Genomic DNA, 15,588 nt, shown 5'->3' on the forward strand with positions numbered 1-15,588 from the left:
CATGCCAAGTCCTATGCCAAATCCTAAAATGCAGATAGCATGCTAAATTTGCAGAAAAGAAGCCTCCGGGCATGTTGGTAGAGCACAGGTAGACATTTTCTTTAGGGAATGTACCACAGTTGAGTTACTTCTGACATAACTCGCTGCATGATACCATCTGGTTAAAAGTTAATACTTGCTCCTGTTCAATTTTGGCAGTTTAAATATGTTTTTCTTTGGCTGCATTATTATAGATTTTTTAAAAAGCATATGGTATCATGCTTCTGGAACTCTTATTGCTCAGAGTGCAAGAGGATGAGAAACCAGCATATTTGAGAATCCTTATGCAGTTAATATTACCTGTGAAAAATTGCCACGACAGCACTGTATATATGTATCATGTGCAGAAGTCGCTGTTGTTTTAGGAATTTGGATACAAGGTGGAGGGAGTTAGTCTTTCCACACAGTATTTGTTACACAGCTCATACAGTGTGCCTTCTTAATTCCCTCAATTAATATGAGTTCACAAATGATTTCTCCATATGGATACTTCAACCTTCCCTAATTAAATGACCTCTAGATTAAACATACTGCGATTAAATGTGACCAGTGGCCATGCTGGCTAGGAATCTGAGCTGCCACGGTGGGGACAGCAGATTGGAAAGGGATGATGCTAACAGAAAGTTGCTTTACCTTGTGTATTCTTCACAAGTGGCAGAAGAAAAAAAAAGCAGCTGTGGTAACAGGTTATCCTGTATTGGACTACAATTTACATCACTCCCATGGAAACTGGGGATAATGAGCATTATAGTCCAAAACAGCTAGAGTCTATCTTTCATTGGGGGAAGATGGGTGGGGATAAATTTGATAAATAAATAAATAAAATAAAATTAGAGAAGTAGTTTCAGAAGTTGAAATAAAGGCTGCACAAATGTTTGAATTGCAGGTTCAGTTCAAAACACTGATTTGGTCAAACTGATTTGATTTGGTTTTGATTATTTTGGATATTCTGCACATCCACACAGGAACTTGTCAAGTATTATTTTAACTATATTTCATAACCAATATTGAATATAGCAATATCCTTCATATACAATTAGGCAAGTAGTTTCAGAAATTGAAATAAAGCACAATGTTTGTGCTTTTGATTTGCAGGTTCATTTCAAAAAGCTGATTTGGATCAAACTGATTTGATTTGAATTGGTTTTGATTATTTTGGACATTCTGCACATCCACACAGGAATTTTTTTAAAACTGAACTGACTATTTGATTTTCATAGACTCCTGGAAGTATCAGTGGCATATAAATAAAGACGCTTCTCATCTCCTCCTTTGCAAAACCTCTGCTTCAAGTAGCAGTGGAGATTTTAAAAAACTGTCTGGTGAAGTCCTGTGACCTCATTTTATTCTATTTGTCCTGAGGGGTGAGACGTTCCAGGAGGAGTTGCCAACTCAGCATGGCCATTTCTAGAAAATGGCTCCCTTTATATATTAATTGTGGATGTGTGGCTAAAGTGAGTTAATAACTCACTTATTCAAGTACCCATATGTGAAGCAATCTTTCTAAGTCTCATTGCATTTATTTCTTTTAACCTAACATTATTGCAGTAGTTCAGTGTAAACCTGTAGTGGATGGGACAAAGTAGGAGGAATTTTATCTCTTCTTTTAATGACAAAATTACAATGCAGAAAAAAAATTGGGGGAAAGCCTTCTCAACCATCCCTTGGCTCCAGGCCTGGTTCACTATTATGTGCATAAATTAGAACTTGCAGGGGGTTTTTTAATGGCAATCTGCTTCATTATTTGTCGGATAATGATTTTTTTTAATTGTGCATGCCTATATTATTATCATCATCATCCTGAATCAGTCCACTGCAGTATGAAGGTGTCTTCATTGAACATTATGGACCATAATCTATCAAAGCAGTTCAGTGCACGTTGTTAGACAGATTTTTTGATTTTATAGGCTAGAACTGAGAGAGAGAGACTGGTCCAAAGTCACCCAGTCAGCTTCTGTGTCTAAAGGAGGGCCAGAATCTAAATCTCCTTGCTCCAAGTCCAACACCTTAACCACTACACCACATTGCTCTTGCATGCCTATGTAGTAGGCAAGAAGGGTTATTTCAGAAATGTGTAGCTTTACTTGAACCTCTAATTTGGCCATTTGCATTATAGAATGAATTCTGGATCAGCCAAATTATTTGTTTTTGTCTTTTAAGAACAGACATAGTCTTAGATCTATCTTTTACATGCATGGTTAATGTGAGTGGTTATGGAAACGAGTTATGTGTTCAGAATCCACTCTTTAGAAACACAAGTGTCTATAATGTAGGAATAAACATCTTCTATTTTAATATATTCTGATATGTAGATTATTTCTATGTTATATTAGCCTTCAAATACAGAGATATTTATCTTATTATAGAAGTAGGCAGTTTGGTGGCTTCCAGATATTTTGAGCTAACAAAATATTAATGAGTTAGCACGGGTAATAGTCAAGGATTAGTGGAGTTGTTTATGTATTTGTGAGATTTATATCCCATCTTTCATTCAGGAGCTCAAAGTGGTAGGTGTAGTGTTCTCTTCTCACCTTTTTTTCTATAGCAATCAATCTTTGACATAGGTTGGGCTGAGCAGGAATGACTGGCCCAAAGTCATCTAGGAAGTTTCCGTAGCTAAGGTAGACTTGAATCTGGGTCTCCCCAGGGCCACTCCAACAGTTTAACTGCAACATCATAGCAGCTTTTACATTGGAGTTCAAATTCAAAATATCTGGAGGACACGAGATTGATTATCCACATCTCAGAAGTATTCAAATTACATTTGCTTAATACATCATGCTTAATCATAAAAACGGTTAAGTAATAGATGTACTGAATGGATGTCCCATATCCACACTCTGATTCCTTCTGTGATTGAGTGGAGAAATATAACTTCCAAGCTACCTTAGCTTGGCAATGATTAAGTGCATTTTCTAAATGGGGTGGTGGTGGTGATACTACAATACTTCTGGCCAATTTACTTAGCCTGCCCAAATTATGGTTACTTTCTTCATAGACTAATTGGAAGCAGTACTCCATGGTTTCAGTGATGTCTTCGAAATAAATGTGCTTAGAGTTGTTGCTATAGGGTTGTTGCACTGACTTTAGCCTGGAAAACTGCATAAAATTAATAATTTTATTTAAGTGAGCAGCTAGAAAAAGAGACTACAGAAAGGAAATGTAGCTAGTGCACCTGCCTACAAAACTTATTGAGCTTCCAGGAATTGTATTCACCTTTGTACAGATTCTCCCAGGGTGTTGCTGGAAAATCCAAGTGCTTAAGAGAACCTGCCATATTATTCAGAGCCCTTCCCCCAACATTACTGTGTTCAGGTGAACAGGCTCCTTAGCAGGTGTTTATGCCTTTCATAATGTTTGAAGAAAGACTAAATTACATTAATAGGCATTCCTTATCTTGCCCTTTTAGCAGTGTGTGGTCTCTCGTTAACTGTAGAAGCAGTTACATTTTAGTATGGTTTCTTTTTCTTTCATGTTACAACTTTTCCATGTAAGGACATACTAAATTACTGTAGTAGAAAATGCTTTTCAAGCATGCACCCACGTTTTAAGTTCTGTTTTAGGATTATATCAGGTTTAAAGTTTCATTGCTTTAAATCCTCCTAGATTTATTACAAAACACTCCTTCAGAAAAATATAATTAGCAAAAGCATTCTAAGTGTTGGTTGCAAAATATTATTATATTCTAGGTATTGTTTTACAGGCATGGGGAGGTTACAGTGCATATAATTATAATGTATCTTAATTGTACAGACTTGAATAGGCACAGTAAAAGAAGCAGGCATGTTCGAGAAGTAAGGGTTGCTGTGTTGTGAACAGTTCTTCTTGCTATGTAGAGTTGTAGCATCTTGCTTAGAATTACTATGTAAAGCAAAATATAAAAACTAGCACAGTGAATAATTAAATGATAAAAAACATAAATACATTTTTAAAAATTACTCTGGATTATATTTAAACAAGGAATTCTCTACCTTTAAAGAAGACTTAGAACAGCTTATTATGAAAATAAAAATGGAAAGTGAAAAATCTGTGTTAATGTTAAATAGAAAGAAGGCAAAGGTAATATCAGCATGCACAAGCTTACTGTTGACAGCGAAGACTGAAGATGAAAAGTGTTTTCTTAAGCTGAAGAATAGATAAAGATGGGCATTGTGCTTGAGAAGTAAAGAAGAGCTTAATCCTAAGGAAGAATGGACTACAAATATAGGCAAAATCATAAAGGATAAGGACATTTTAGTAAGAATAAAGATTAGACTGGTTAAAGCAGGGGTCTTACAGTGGTAATCTATAATTGTGAAACCTGTTCACTATTTACCCCAAATTATGGGTTTGGAGATGACTGCTACAAGTATCATGGTGAACAAGAAGGACCAATCAGTCAGTCCCAGACCTAATGATGTCAAACTGCTTTCTTGAAATCAGCAAGCAGAAACTTATACACATTGGGTATATAATTCTGCCTGTATCATATGCCCAAAATTATCCTGTTAAAGGGAATTTGGAGAAGGGGACAGTTCTATAAGTTATTACTAGACATAGTTCATGACAATGAGCATTAGTCTATACATTCATCAGGAGTCGAACAAGAATCAGTGGCATCTAACAACCAATGCAACCATTAATATATTGGAATGGATTGAATTTAAATTCTGTTGCTGGTGTGGGTCTTCCGGGCTGTGTGGCCGTGTTCTTGCAGTTTTGTTTCCTAATGTTTTGCCAGCACCTGTGACCGGCATCTAGACCCACACCAGCCATCATATGCCGGCCGTGAAAGCCTTTGACAATACATTAAATTCTATTGTTAATTAATACCTTAGCTTTGATTGAATGGTGAAAACTATTACTTGAATTTTCCTCTTAGGTAAATGTAATACCATGAAACCTTAAACTTTGCAGTTAACTTAAAGGAGCTCACTGAATTGAATATCTAAACAGTGGTGAACTCTCAGTTTAGTGGTTAAGATACTGAACTTGAAAGATCCAGATTCAAGTCCTCGATAAACCATGGAACTCACTGGATAACATTGAGCCAGTCATTCTCTCTCTGCCTATCCTGTCATGGAGATAAAATTACAGAAGATCCATCATGTATGCCACCTTACCCTTCCAGAGGTTATGCATTCTATTCAGTCAGACATGATTCTTGGTGATTTCATGGACATATTCAGATAGTATTCTTGGCAATAAGGTGGAAGGGATTTGACATGACATTTTTTTTTTCTTTCTGATCTAACCCAAGTCCTTGAGATTTTTTCATGGTCTCCCATCAGAGTCCTAATCAGGTTTGAACCTGCTTGGTTTTAAGATCAGCCAAGGTCATCTAGGTGCTACCTAACTGAGCCCACAAATGTGTACACTGGCTCAAAAAGGGTGGTCTAATACTGCTGTACATGGTTATACCATTTTCTTCCTCTTTCTATGTTTTGCATGAATAACAAAGTAGATTTTTAAATGTTTCTAAAAGTTATCTGTTCCTCTATTTGTTTGATTAGAAGCAGGAGGAATCCATCTTAAATAGGTCTAGTTTGGTAGGAATATCTTTCTCCCAGAAAAGTGAGAGCCACTCCAGTCAAGAATCTTGCTGTTTTGTGGGCAATGGTGGCCGAAGCAAAGCATCCTTATTAAGTGAGCATTTACTGAGCATTTATTAAAGGATGTAAAGGACTTCTGATATGCATTGTTGTTAGTAGAGGGGGAGGGGGGTAGATTTCCCCCCTTTTGAATTATCACTGTTCTTGGGAAATGATTACAAGTTCTGAAACTACCATTGTATTATTTGTAGTTATATCATGTCTTACTGCTATCAGTGTATCAAATGACATAGCTTCCTTCCTATCCTCCTCTCTTTTTACTGCCACCCCTGACTGATAGTGAAACTGCATGATGGAGTCCCTGTACTGTGAAATATATAGCCTGTGTGTGTGTGTGTGTGTGTGTGTGTGTGTAGGGTTGTTCTTTGATAAGAAAGAGATGGAAAGTCATAAGAGATGGCTTGTCTCTTGAGTTAAGCTTGTCCTTTCTCAACTTGGCCCCTTCCGTAAGTATTGGGATTAGAATTTCCAGCCAGTTTGGATTTAGTCTTTTATATGTGAAACCGGTATTTTTAGACTTTCTAGATAGATGTGTGCTATTTTTCTTATCGCTGTGGGTTGATTTCACCCTCCCCCTCATTTTTTTTAAATCCAGCCTGTATAATTAATTTAGTGGCATTTATTTTAAATCTTGAAGTGGATCACAAGTAAACTCACATACACTAATAAACTATAATGTATCCATAGTGACCTCAGTGGTAACTAGATATAATGCATGAAAAACATGCCGAACACAATGCACAGGTTGAATATATTGATTCAACTATTCATTGGCTTCTAATGTACTTCCTTCCCTGCTTTACTTTACATAGTTGTTTTCAGTTTACTCTAAAATTTAGATGTCTTTAAAAATTCAGTGTTGTAAGTTTATGAATAGTCTGCCTGAAAGAAAACGTTGTTGGGCACTTTTGATTAAACATGTTTAGCATTAAGCTGTCATTTGATATAAACCTCACATACGGTATATCTAACTAAAATCAGGTTGGCTTCCAACTAAACATAGAGTGGTTTGGGCAATCTGTGCTCTAGATACTTTTGAAATACACTTCCCAGTAGCTTCAGCCAACATATGCAATGGTGAATATGTGGGGATATTTGTAGTTATACAATGTTATTCACGCCGCAGATTTTTCTCTCTTGGATTGCAGATGTACGTATCCAGATCTTATTCAACATTTCTTTGCATTTGAAGGACTATTAATGCTTTTAAAGGACACTGAATTGCCCTCAGATATAAATGTATTTTGCAATTGCTCACAATAGTATCGCACAATGTTTAAATAACTTTAGATAGGGAGAAATAGAAATAAATCTACATAATCAGCCTGTGATGTATATTATTGGGCAGTTAATACTTAGGGTTTTAGCTAGACTTAATCAGATTTGCCATAGACTCATTAAAATGGATAGGTATAAAGGTAGTCATGGTTAAGACAGGATTCGATGTGTTGTGTTGACCATATCCTGAAAAAAAATGCAAATCTATACCAAATATGTAATTTTTTTGTGTAGGATTCCATAATATGTGAATGAAAAAATACAGTGAATCCACCAACCATGCATAATGGAGCACCTCAGAGTTAATAACTGGTCTTTCTGGCACTACAAAGTTGCATGGATGGCAGTAGAGAAAGCATTTTATCAAGATCTTGGTGACAATTTGGCCATTGATGGGCAGCTAGCTTTGCAAGATCTTCTGTGGTAGTTTACATTTGGTAGGTGTCTGTGGTTCATTTCGACTTCATCTTTGAAACAGCCTGGTGTATTTCCTTTAGCACATTTTATCATGCAATATTTATTCACATCACACTTGATCCTGTTACACAGGCAGAATAAGTTTGGTCATTTTGCAACTGGACTATTGTTGTCTTCATGGATGAAAACTGATCGCATTGTGTCATGTTATGGCTCTTTTTTGTGTTACAATATTTTATGTACATTTAATATCAATAATGAATGCTTGAAATCTGGAATAATGCTCTCTCTCTCTCTTTTCTTCCCTCCTCCACTTTACAGATCTGATCGAAAATGTTTACATACCTTCTGAGAGCAGAAGAGAACTTAAGAACTTGAAATCCAGTGAAGTTTCTGAGTGCAGGCCTCGGATTGCTAGCATTACTGTGTCCAAGAAGCGGAATTGGTTACAACAAAGTTCTCTGAGAGTACCTAATTTGGAAAAAGGAAACTCTTACAAGAAAATTTCAGGAGAAAATTATCAGGTACTGAAATCTCCCAATCCTTTCTTTGAGCCAAAAATGCCTCAGACTTTTTCCAAATTTCTAGGGCAAGAAAGCCCTAAAGGAAGAGTCAGTTCTGTACATGCTGCTGAGAATGGAACGAGATCTTTGGTACTACAAAACTGTACTTTAGATTTTGGTGAAGATAATGATGCAGATGATGAAGGAGAAATATGGTACAATCCTATCCCTGAAGATGATGAGCCTGAGTTCCCTTGTTTTTTAAGTGGCAATACTAATCATTTGGACTCCCAAGCCCTGAATTACAAAATAGCACCTGGGAATGATTTAATTAAAGTCATAGGGCATAATGAAGGTCTTCCTCAATTCTTCGACTGTTCTGGAAATGGTCAGCCTAGGGAAATGAATCAAATAGATAACGTGCATTCAATGGAATATTTGCAAACACGCAAGCCAAAGCCTGTATGCAATACTCTGACTGGGTCTGCAATGGAGGAAGGTCCACTTAAAGCTACTACAGGAGGTAAGAGCAATGTAAACATTTAACTTACAGTTATGTTTGGCATCCGTACCAATGTGATACTAGTCATGTTTTGGAGAGCCGAAAATTCAAATCTTAAGGTGGAATTAGTTATGCTTAAATAGTTGATGTGAGTAATATATTCAGTTTAAATAATTATTTGTGCATCTGATAATATATGCATCTGCTAATAATGTGTGTGCATCAGGGTACACATTTATAAGATTCCACTGTATCCCAGATCTGTGGGAAATCTTGATGTCCTACTCTGGACAGGTAGCAACTCTGTGAATCACAACTGGTTTCCTAAGCTTCACATTAACTCCTGGCTTAATTTTTTTTGTTTAAATTGCATATATACTAAGGTGCCAAATTATTGTTTAATTTGTTAAGATTACAAAAATCATTAAAATGTAAATGTTCTGAGAGCTGGAAGGTAGTTTATTTGGTGCCATTACTGAACTGGTCCATTAAGAATCAATAACTGCTGCAAATATGCTGATCTTTTTTTCTCCTGTGGAAAGGTCAGTTGCGTTTCTAAAATAGGTTCTGCAGTTTAGAAATATTATACCTACCTTTAACCTCTACAGGTAGTCCTCATTTACCGACGGTAACTGGGACCGGGAACTCCATCGCTAAGCAACACAGTCGTAAGGCATATGACTGCACCAACTTACGACAGCAGTTTCGGCAGTCCCAGTTGCTGTTGTTAGGTGAATCCCACATGGTTACAGCATCTCCTAGTCACGTGATCACCATATGCGACCTCCTGCCAGCTTCCCTATTGATTTACTTGTTGGAGGCCGGCAGTGAAGGTCACAAATGGGCATCAGGTGACTGTGGGACACTGCGATGTTGCAATTGTGAGCTGATTGCCAAACACTCGAAATCATGATCATGTGACCATGGGGACGCTGCGACGACCACAACTATGGGGACCCATCGTAAGTCCCCCTTGTTCATCATCACTGTAACTTCAAACGGTTGCTGAACAAGTGGACATTAAGCGAGGACTACCTGTATTCGTTACTTACAACAGAGTTGTACAACTTGGTATATTGACAGCTTCCCTCCAAAATTAAACTGGGTTTCATTTTACCTACATTTTATTTATTTATATGATTATTCTCTAGTCATTTAATCATTTCCCCTTTCTGTAATACTACAGATTATAATTTTAGGGATCTGTACCCAAAACTTTCTGGGCCTACATGGAGCAGTCTTGAGGCCTCAGGAAGTGCAGTGCTGACGTTACAGTGTAAGTCTGAACCCCAGTAGAATGGGAGGCATTTCTCCTTTGGATTCATAAATCATAGAAATGGGAATATTTACAGCTCAGCACCATAAATAATGCTATTAACATGCTAGTCACTTCAAAAGGATCTGATGCTCTTTAAGAGGGCAATTCTGTACTTGTTTAATCAAAGGTGTGTCCCATGAATTAAATGGAGCCTACTCTCAGGTCACCGGCCATAAGACTGCAAGTCTAATTTTCTATCATGATGAATCGGACATGCTCATGGAGAACAATATTTAATTATTTTGAATTAGGATTTTACTGCCGCTGGTAAGTAGAAAGGTAAAAAATTCCTGAAATTTTGAAGCAACAAGGAAAACATTCACTAAAATTTTCCCTCCTAAAGAAAATGGATATTTGGGAGCAAATGTGGCATTCTTATTTTTTTAGCGCTCTTTACAAATAGAAAACATGTTGGAATTTAAAATGTTTTACTGAAAATGTAGCTGCCAGCTGCTAAAATCTAAAGAGTATACTATTTAGTAAATGTTATTTTTAAAGTAAAGCAAGAGACATAAGTCCTTGTTGAAAAGAGAAGAAACCATCAACATTGTCAGGAAACAAAATAAGTTAATATATATTGGCCCTTGTCCTCTGCAGTAAGAAACAGATACAGAAGTTTCTGAAAAAAGAAAAATCCCTAGCTCTAACCCTGAAAAGTGGTACGGGGAAAAGGCTTAGAGTATATATTTTACTGCATGAAATACCAACTAATCAGTCTCTCTTTTTGAATCCTAGGTACAGTTAGGAATAGTACTGATTTATTTTATCATCTTCATAGCTTGATAGTTTACCTGCTTTGAGATAAGTTTCTCTACCTTTTTACATGTTAATTTATCTTCATGCAGAGACCTGTTTTTTTTTTTTTACATCTTAACCAGCTGAGGTATAATTTTAAAATAATTAGGAAATATTTCTTAATCTGATTTTTCAGGAAACCCCCACACCCCCACACACAAAAGCCCTGGAAAAGAGTGGGGCTAAAATTACTCATTTTTATATTTATTTATTACTCAGGCTTGAACTTTATATGCTGTGTCAATCACAATTGACTTTAAACTGTGGCTTTGGGGGCAGAGTTTGAGGGAGATCACATCTCAGTTAGTAAAGATTCAATTGTGTGCTTAAATATTATTCCTGTAAGTTATATTAAGCCTGTAGGACTGGATATATCTGTGAACTTCTGGCTTCAAGTGTGAAAGTTCATGGGCCTTAAGTTTTACGATATTAAAGGGAGGATGTCCATGGAGGAAATATCAGGAAAATTTATATTATTTTCTACATGTTGTCCTCATTGTCAAATAAGTAATCAGAAAAAAAATGCTTGATACACTCTAGTACACATCACAATTGTATGAAGCACTAAACCACTCTGATCTATTTTATCTGACTTCTAAATGCTTCATATAATCTTGAACATTAGATCTCTGCAAATCTTCCAAAAAAGATGCTTTGGAATACATAGATACAGCTATTTCTTTTTCCAGGCTCATGACACTTTTGGAAATTGTTCCAGGCAGTCTGCATATGGGTGTGCATGAATTGCCACTTCATTTTTTTTTTTCCTTAGCAAAGTATCTCTACGTGCACTCATATGCACAGACAACCAGGACTGGTTTCCATGAGTTGGAAAAAGATGTGCACCTTGAATGAATCCAGAAGAGAAAAATCCTCCTCATTCCAAAATACCCCTTTCAGTACATTATTTAAATCAGTTATAATTTTGGTAAGATTGAACCAGTTTTGTGGGCATCATACTTCTACCCACATACTTATTCATTCTAAATTTTCATGTCATCTCTTTATAGTCACATAATGGTCTCTGAGCTTTATCTTTACATGTCTCCTCTTACGTAAAGGCAAATGCTTTTACTTGCATTTATTTGAAAAGAAATGTCTTCTAATCAGTCTTCGAATTGCTTTGGAGGAGATACTGGAACTGAACAAGGGTTAAAACAGAGATTTAGATTCAGTGTTATTACTAAAATATTTATTTCTTCATAAGCTGGAAAAAAGTATATCCAATACGTACATTTGTGTGTGTGTGTGTGTTTTTTCAGAAGTAGGTCTCATGAAGTTCAGAGAGACTTCACTCCTAAACAGTGAATATAGCACTATCGTCTCAGGGTTGGTATGTTTGAGGGAAGATGATTGATTTTAAGGGGACTCACATTTTCTGTGGCAAGCACTGTTACATTTTTCTTGGCATGTGGTCGTTTTTATGGCTTTTGCTAAAATGTTAATAATGGATTTTATTTGCTAACTGGGTTATGGTAAACGGCATGCATTTATATTGCACTGTACTTCAGTGAATAGTCACTAGTTTTAATTGAGGCTTGTAGAGCATCCCTGCCTTTACTAGAGAAAATTAAATAACAGCTTTCATATCATAGGTGAAAAGCAATTGCTTTATTGAATGTCTTGATTATGAGACTGGTTATGAACCCTGGTGACATTGTTTGGGAGTTTATCCTATACCATTCCTTGTGTATGGAGGCAATTAAGCTATTTTAAATGCAGCTTTGCCTCTTGTGTATGTTGAATAAGGATCACATTGAATGAAATAATTGATAAAGAGACTCCCTGCTGTTAAGTAATTGGCTTTATTGCTAAGGAGCACTTAAGATTTCTTTTAATCCTGTTAAAGTGTTTACTGTTAATTTTAGTTAAACTTAAAATGACAGCTCATTCAGGCAAAATGACTACATAGGGGACAGCAGGCCAAACAAGCTCACTTTGTATGAATCTGAAGCAGTGGCAAAATATGAAGCAGTATTAGACTTATATGGATTTAAGCTGTGGCTGATAAGTCTTTTGCTATAGTGATTTTTTAAATGCAATAAGGTAGAATCATTCTAAGCTAAGGAAAAAAAGTGCTAATATCTACAATTCGTATGCTATGATCTATAATGATTTTTCAATCCTGTTTCACCATTCTAGTAACATTTATATATGCGCACACATACACACACACATACGCTTGTGCCTTCGAGTCAGTGTTGACTCCTAGCAACTGCCTGAACAAGTCCCTGCAGTTTTCTTGGCAAGATTTTCAGAAATGGTTTGCCATTGCCTCCTGCCTAGGGCTGAGAAAGTGTGACAGGCCCAAGGTCACCCAGCAGGCTTCATGCCTAAGGTGGGACTAGAACTCATGGTCTCCCAGTTTCTAGCCTGCCGCCTTAACCACTACACCAAACTAGCTCCCTAAAGTAATATATACTGGTAACTATATTATTGAGACTATTTCTGTTTCTTCAAATTTAATCAACAACAGGAGTCTATGTCCTATGGTTGAAGAGAAGCCAGTAAATGTGTTTATAAGTACAGGTAGTCCTCGGCTTATGACGGCAATTGGGACTGGAATTGCTGTCGCTAAGCAATGTGGTCATGAAGCACGATGTCACATGACGACGCTGCTTAGTGACAGCAATTCTGGCAGTCCCAGTTGCCGTCATTAAGCAAGGATCATGAAGGTCATTAACAAGCACCTCACGTGACTGTGACTTCCAACTTCGTGCTGGCTTCCCCATTGACTCTGTTTGTGGGAAGCTGGCAGGGAACATTGGAAATTGTGATCATGTGACTGTGGAATGCTGTGACAGCCGGAACTCCAAGGACCCGTCTTAAGTCTCCCTTGTTCAGTGCTGTTGTAACTTTGAATGGTCACTGAACAAATGGTTGTAAGTCAAGGACTATCTGTATGTATGGATGCAGAAAAGAAGCAAGTGAGATAGACCTTAGGGCAACCATAAAAAATGATGTGCTGTATCTGGTTTTTCATCCTGTGCAGAAACTCACATGCATTGGGCATACAATTCTGCCTGCACTATATGCCCAAAGTCATCTTGATAAAGGGAAGTTGACGGATTGGAAAGAGCTTTGAGCTATTACTAAAAACAGTTGAGGACAATGAATATTTGTCCACAGTCATCAGGAAACAGCTCAGAGTTGGGCATCTAACAACTAATGGAAATGTTAATATATTGGAATGGATTGAATTTAAATTCCATGTTTATTATAACCTTAACCGATTGTGTGGTGAAAACTATTGCTTGAATAACTTCCTTAGGTAAACTGATAATATAATATAAAACTATGCTCTGTATCTGGTTTTTCATCCTATGCGATATACAAGGAAATGTATCCTAGTTTGCATATTGTACACTTGCCTGCCTTAACTGTTGGTAGAGAAGTAGAAAAAAATGCACTGTGGAGATGTTAGGGCACATGAAAAAAATGGTTAAATACAGGTTGTCCTTGTTTAGCCTCATTTAGTAACCATTCACAGTTACAACAGTGATAAAAAAGTAACTTTATGACCAATCCTCACATTTACAACCTTTGCAGGCTTGTAAAGCAAAGGAAAACTGAAGTAAGATCATAAGCATAGTCGTGGTTTCACTTAGTGACTGTTTTGTTTAATGACTGGTCCCAATTGTGGTCACTAAACAAGGACTACCTGTATGAACAGTGAACTCAGCATGAGAATGCTCTCATCATGCTTTCTCCATTTGCTCCATTCTACATACCCCTCCCTCTTGCCCTATTCCCCATCCACAGCCAACTATAATAATGACGAAATAACAAAAGGTGCAGTGGTGACATCATGATGCAAGCTCTGCCTTTTTTTATTTACATTGCAACATTATATACAAGTCCCGAAGGAGCAGTTTGCTTTGCAATGTCACAATGCAGGTTTCATCACTTGCTGTCCTTTGCCACTTCTCTGCTGATGCCCATTCTGTACAGCTCCAAAGTTCTGGATACTAAAGTGACTTACTGACTCCTCTTTATAAAGAAAGTAGATTTCTCTTTCAGTGCTGTGACACTGTGTGGATATCTAAATCTGGCACCAGAACTGTTCCTCTTGAAGGATTATTAAAAACAGGTCTTGTACTACGTAGCACAGAAGTACTTCATGAATTGCATTCCCAGAAGATGGCACAGTGCTTAAATTGCAGGCTCATAAGTCCATTAGAATTTATTGTTTTATTTTCCCTTAGCGCAGTGATTTCCCATACTCTCTGCCATTAAAAAAACGTTCTAGAGTGAAGGAGCAGCTTTTTCTTATCACAAAGTATAAGCACTGCTTGTCCTAGAAGAAACCCTTTTTTAGGCAATTGCAAGCCTTCTCAAAATAAGTTTGTCTTCTCATTGCAATTGCTATTTCCATCTTAACTATAGTGTTTAATGGAGAGGCTTTTGGAGATGATGTTTATAGAACTATGCCTAGTTCCTTTCAGACTTCCTTTAAAAAATAGAGAAGGTAGTATTTTAAGTTAAGGGAGAGACTGAAATGAACTAGAGTATGTCATGAACTTCCTGAAGTCTGGTAGTCCATATTTGGATAAATTGCCTGTGATTTTATCTTACTGTCTTATTTTTTCATGTAAACGTTGTGGCTCTCTTGAATTTTTAAGGCTTTTGTAGTGGGAGGAGAAGCCTGCAGCTTTGGCCTTCTGCAAACATTTGGGAAAACATTTTTGACCACATCACCTCACTGGAAACTTGTCAGGAGCTGCTTACTCACAGTGAGGACAGCCAGAGCCCATGTGCCTAGAACTCTTATGCACACATAAGTGGATGCACAAATAGCATTCACGTGTGATCTAGGTGTCTGGAGGTGAACACTCCTGATGGAGCTGACTCTTCTTACAGGAAAGGGAAAAAACCCTTTCTGGAAGCATTGCTCCAGTTGCCTGTGGACAGTTAGCACTGTGCAGTTTTTTGGATTCAAAGGTAAAAAGGTTACGCGGCACTTTGTGGGTGTGGGGGGGGGTGTAACGCCAGTCTGCAAATAGTGGTATCTTTTCCTGGGATTGTATGGCTGTCCTCTGCAATTGCAGCGCAATTCTGGGAAGAGACGTTTAGTTTAAGTAGCCGAAGACCGATGCTACGTGCACAGTCACGGGCACTGCAAAGCACCTCTTTACCTTTTGTGTG

The 15,588-nt window shown here is 37.2% G+C and overlaps 1 protein-coding gene across 2 annotated transcripts in view; it reads left to right on the top strand.

Moving 5' to 3' along the window:
• Positions 1 to 15,588, top strand: part of SYDE2 (synapse defective Rho GTPase homolog 2) — a 46,803-nt gene that overhangs the window by 2,180 nt on the left and 29,035 nt on the right. For both annotated transcript variants that reach the window (XM_007437562.3, XM_088153328.1), the window contains exon 2: positions 7,647 to 8,351. In XM_007437562.3, the coding sequence (XP_007437624.2) occupies positions 7,647 to 8,351 (705 nt within the window). The remainder of the gene's footprint in view (positions 1 to 7,646; positions 8,352 to 15,588) is intronic.

The sequence above is a fragment of the Python bivittatus genome, unplaced genomic scaffold (genome assembly GCF_059951505.1).
Source record: "Python bivittatus isolate LINGU-HERP-01145 unplaced genomic scaffold, Pbiv_v1 ctg000700_np1212, whole genome shotgun sequence".
Lineage (NCBI taxonomy): Eukaryota > Metazoa > Chordata > Lepidosauria > Squamata > Pythonidae > Python > Python bivittatus.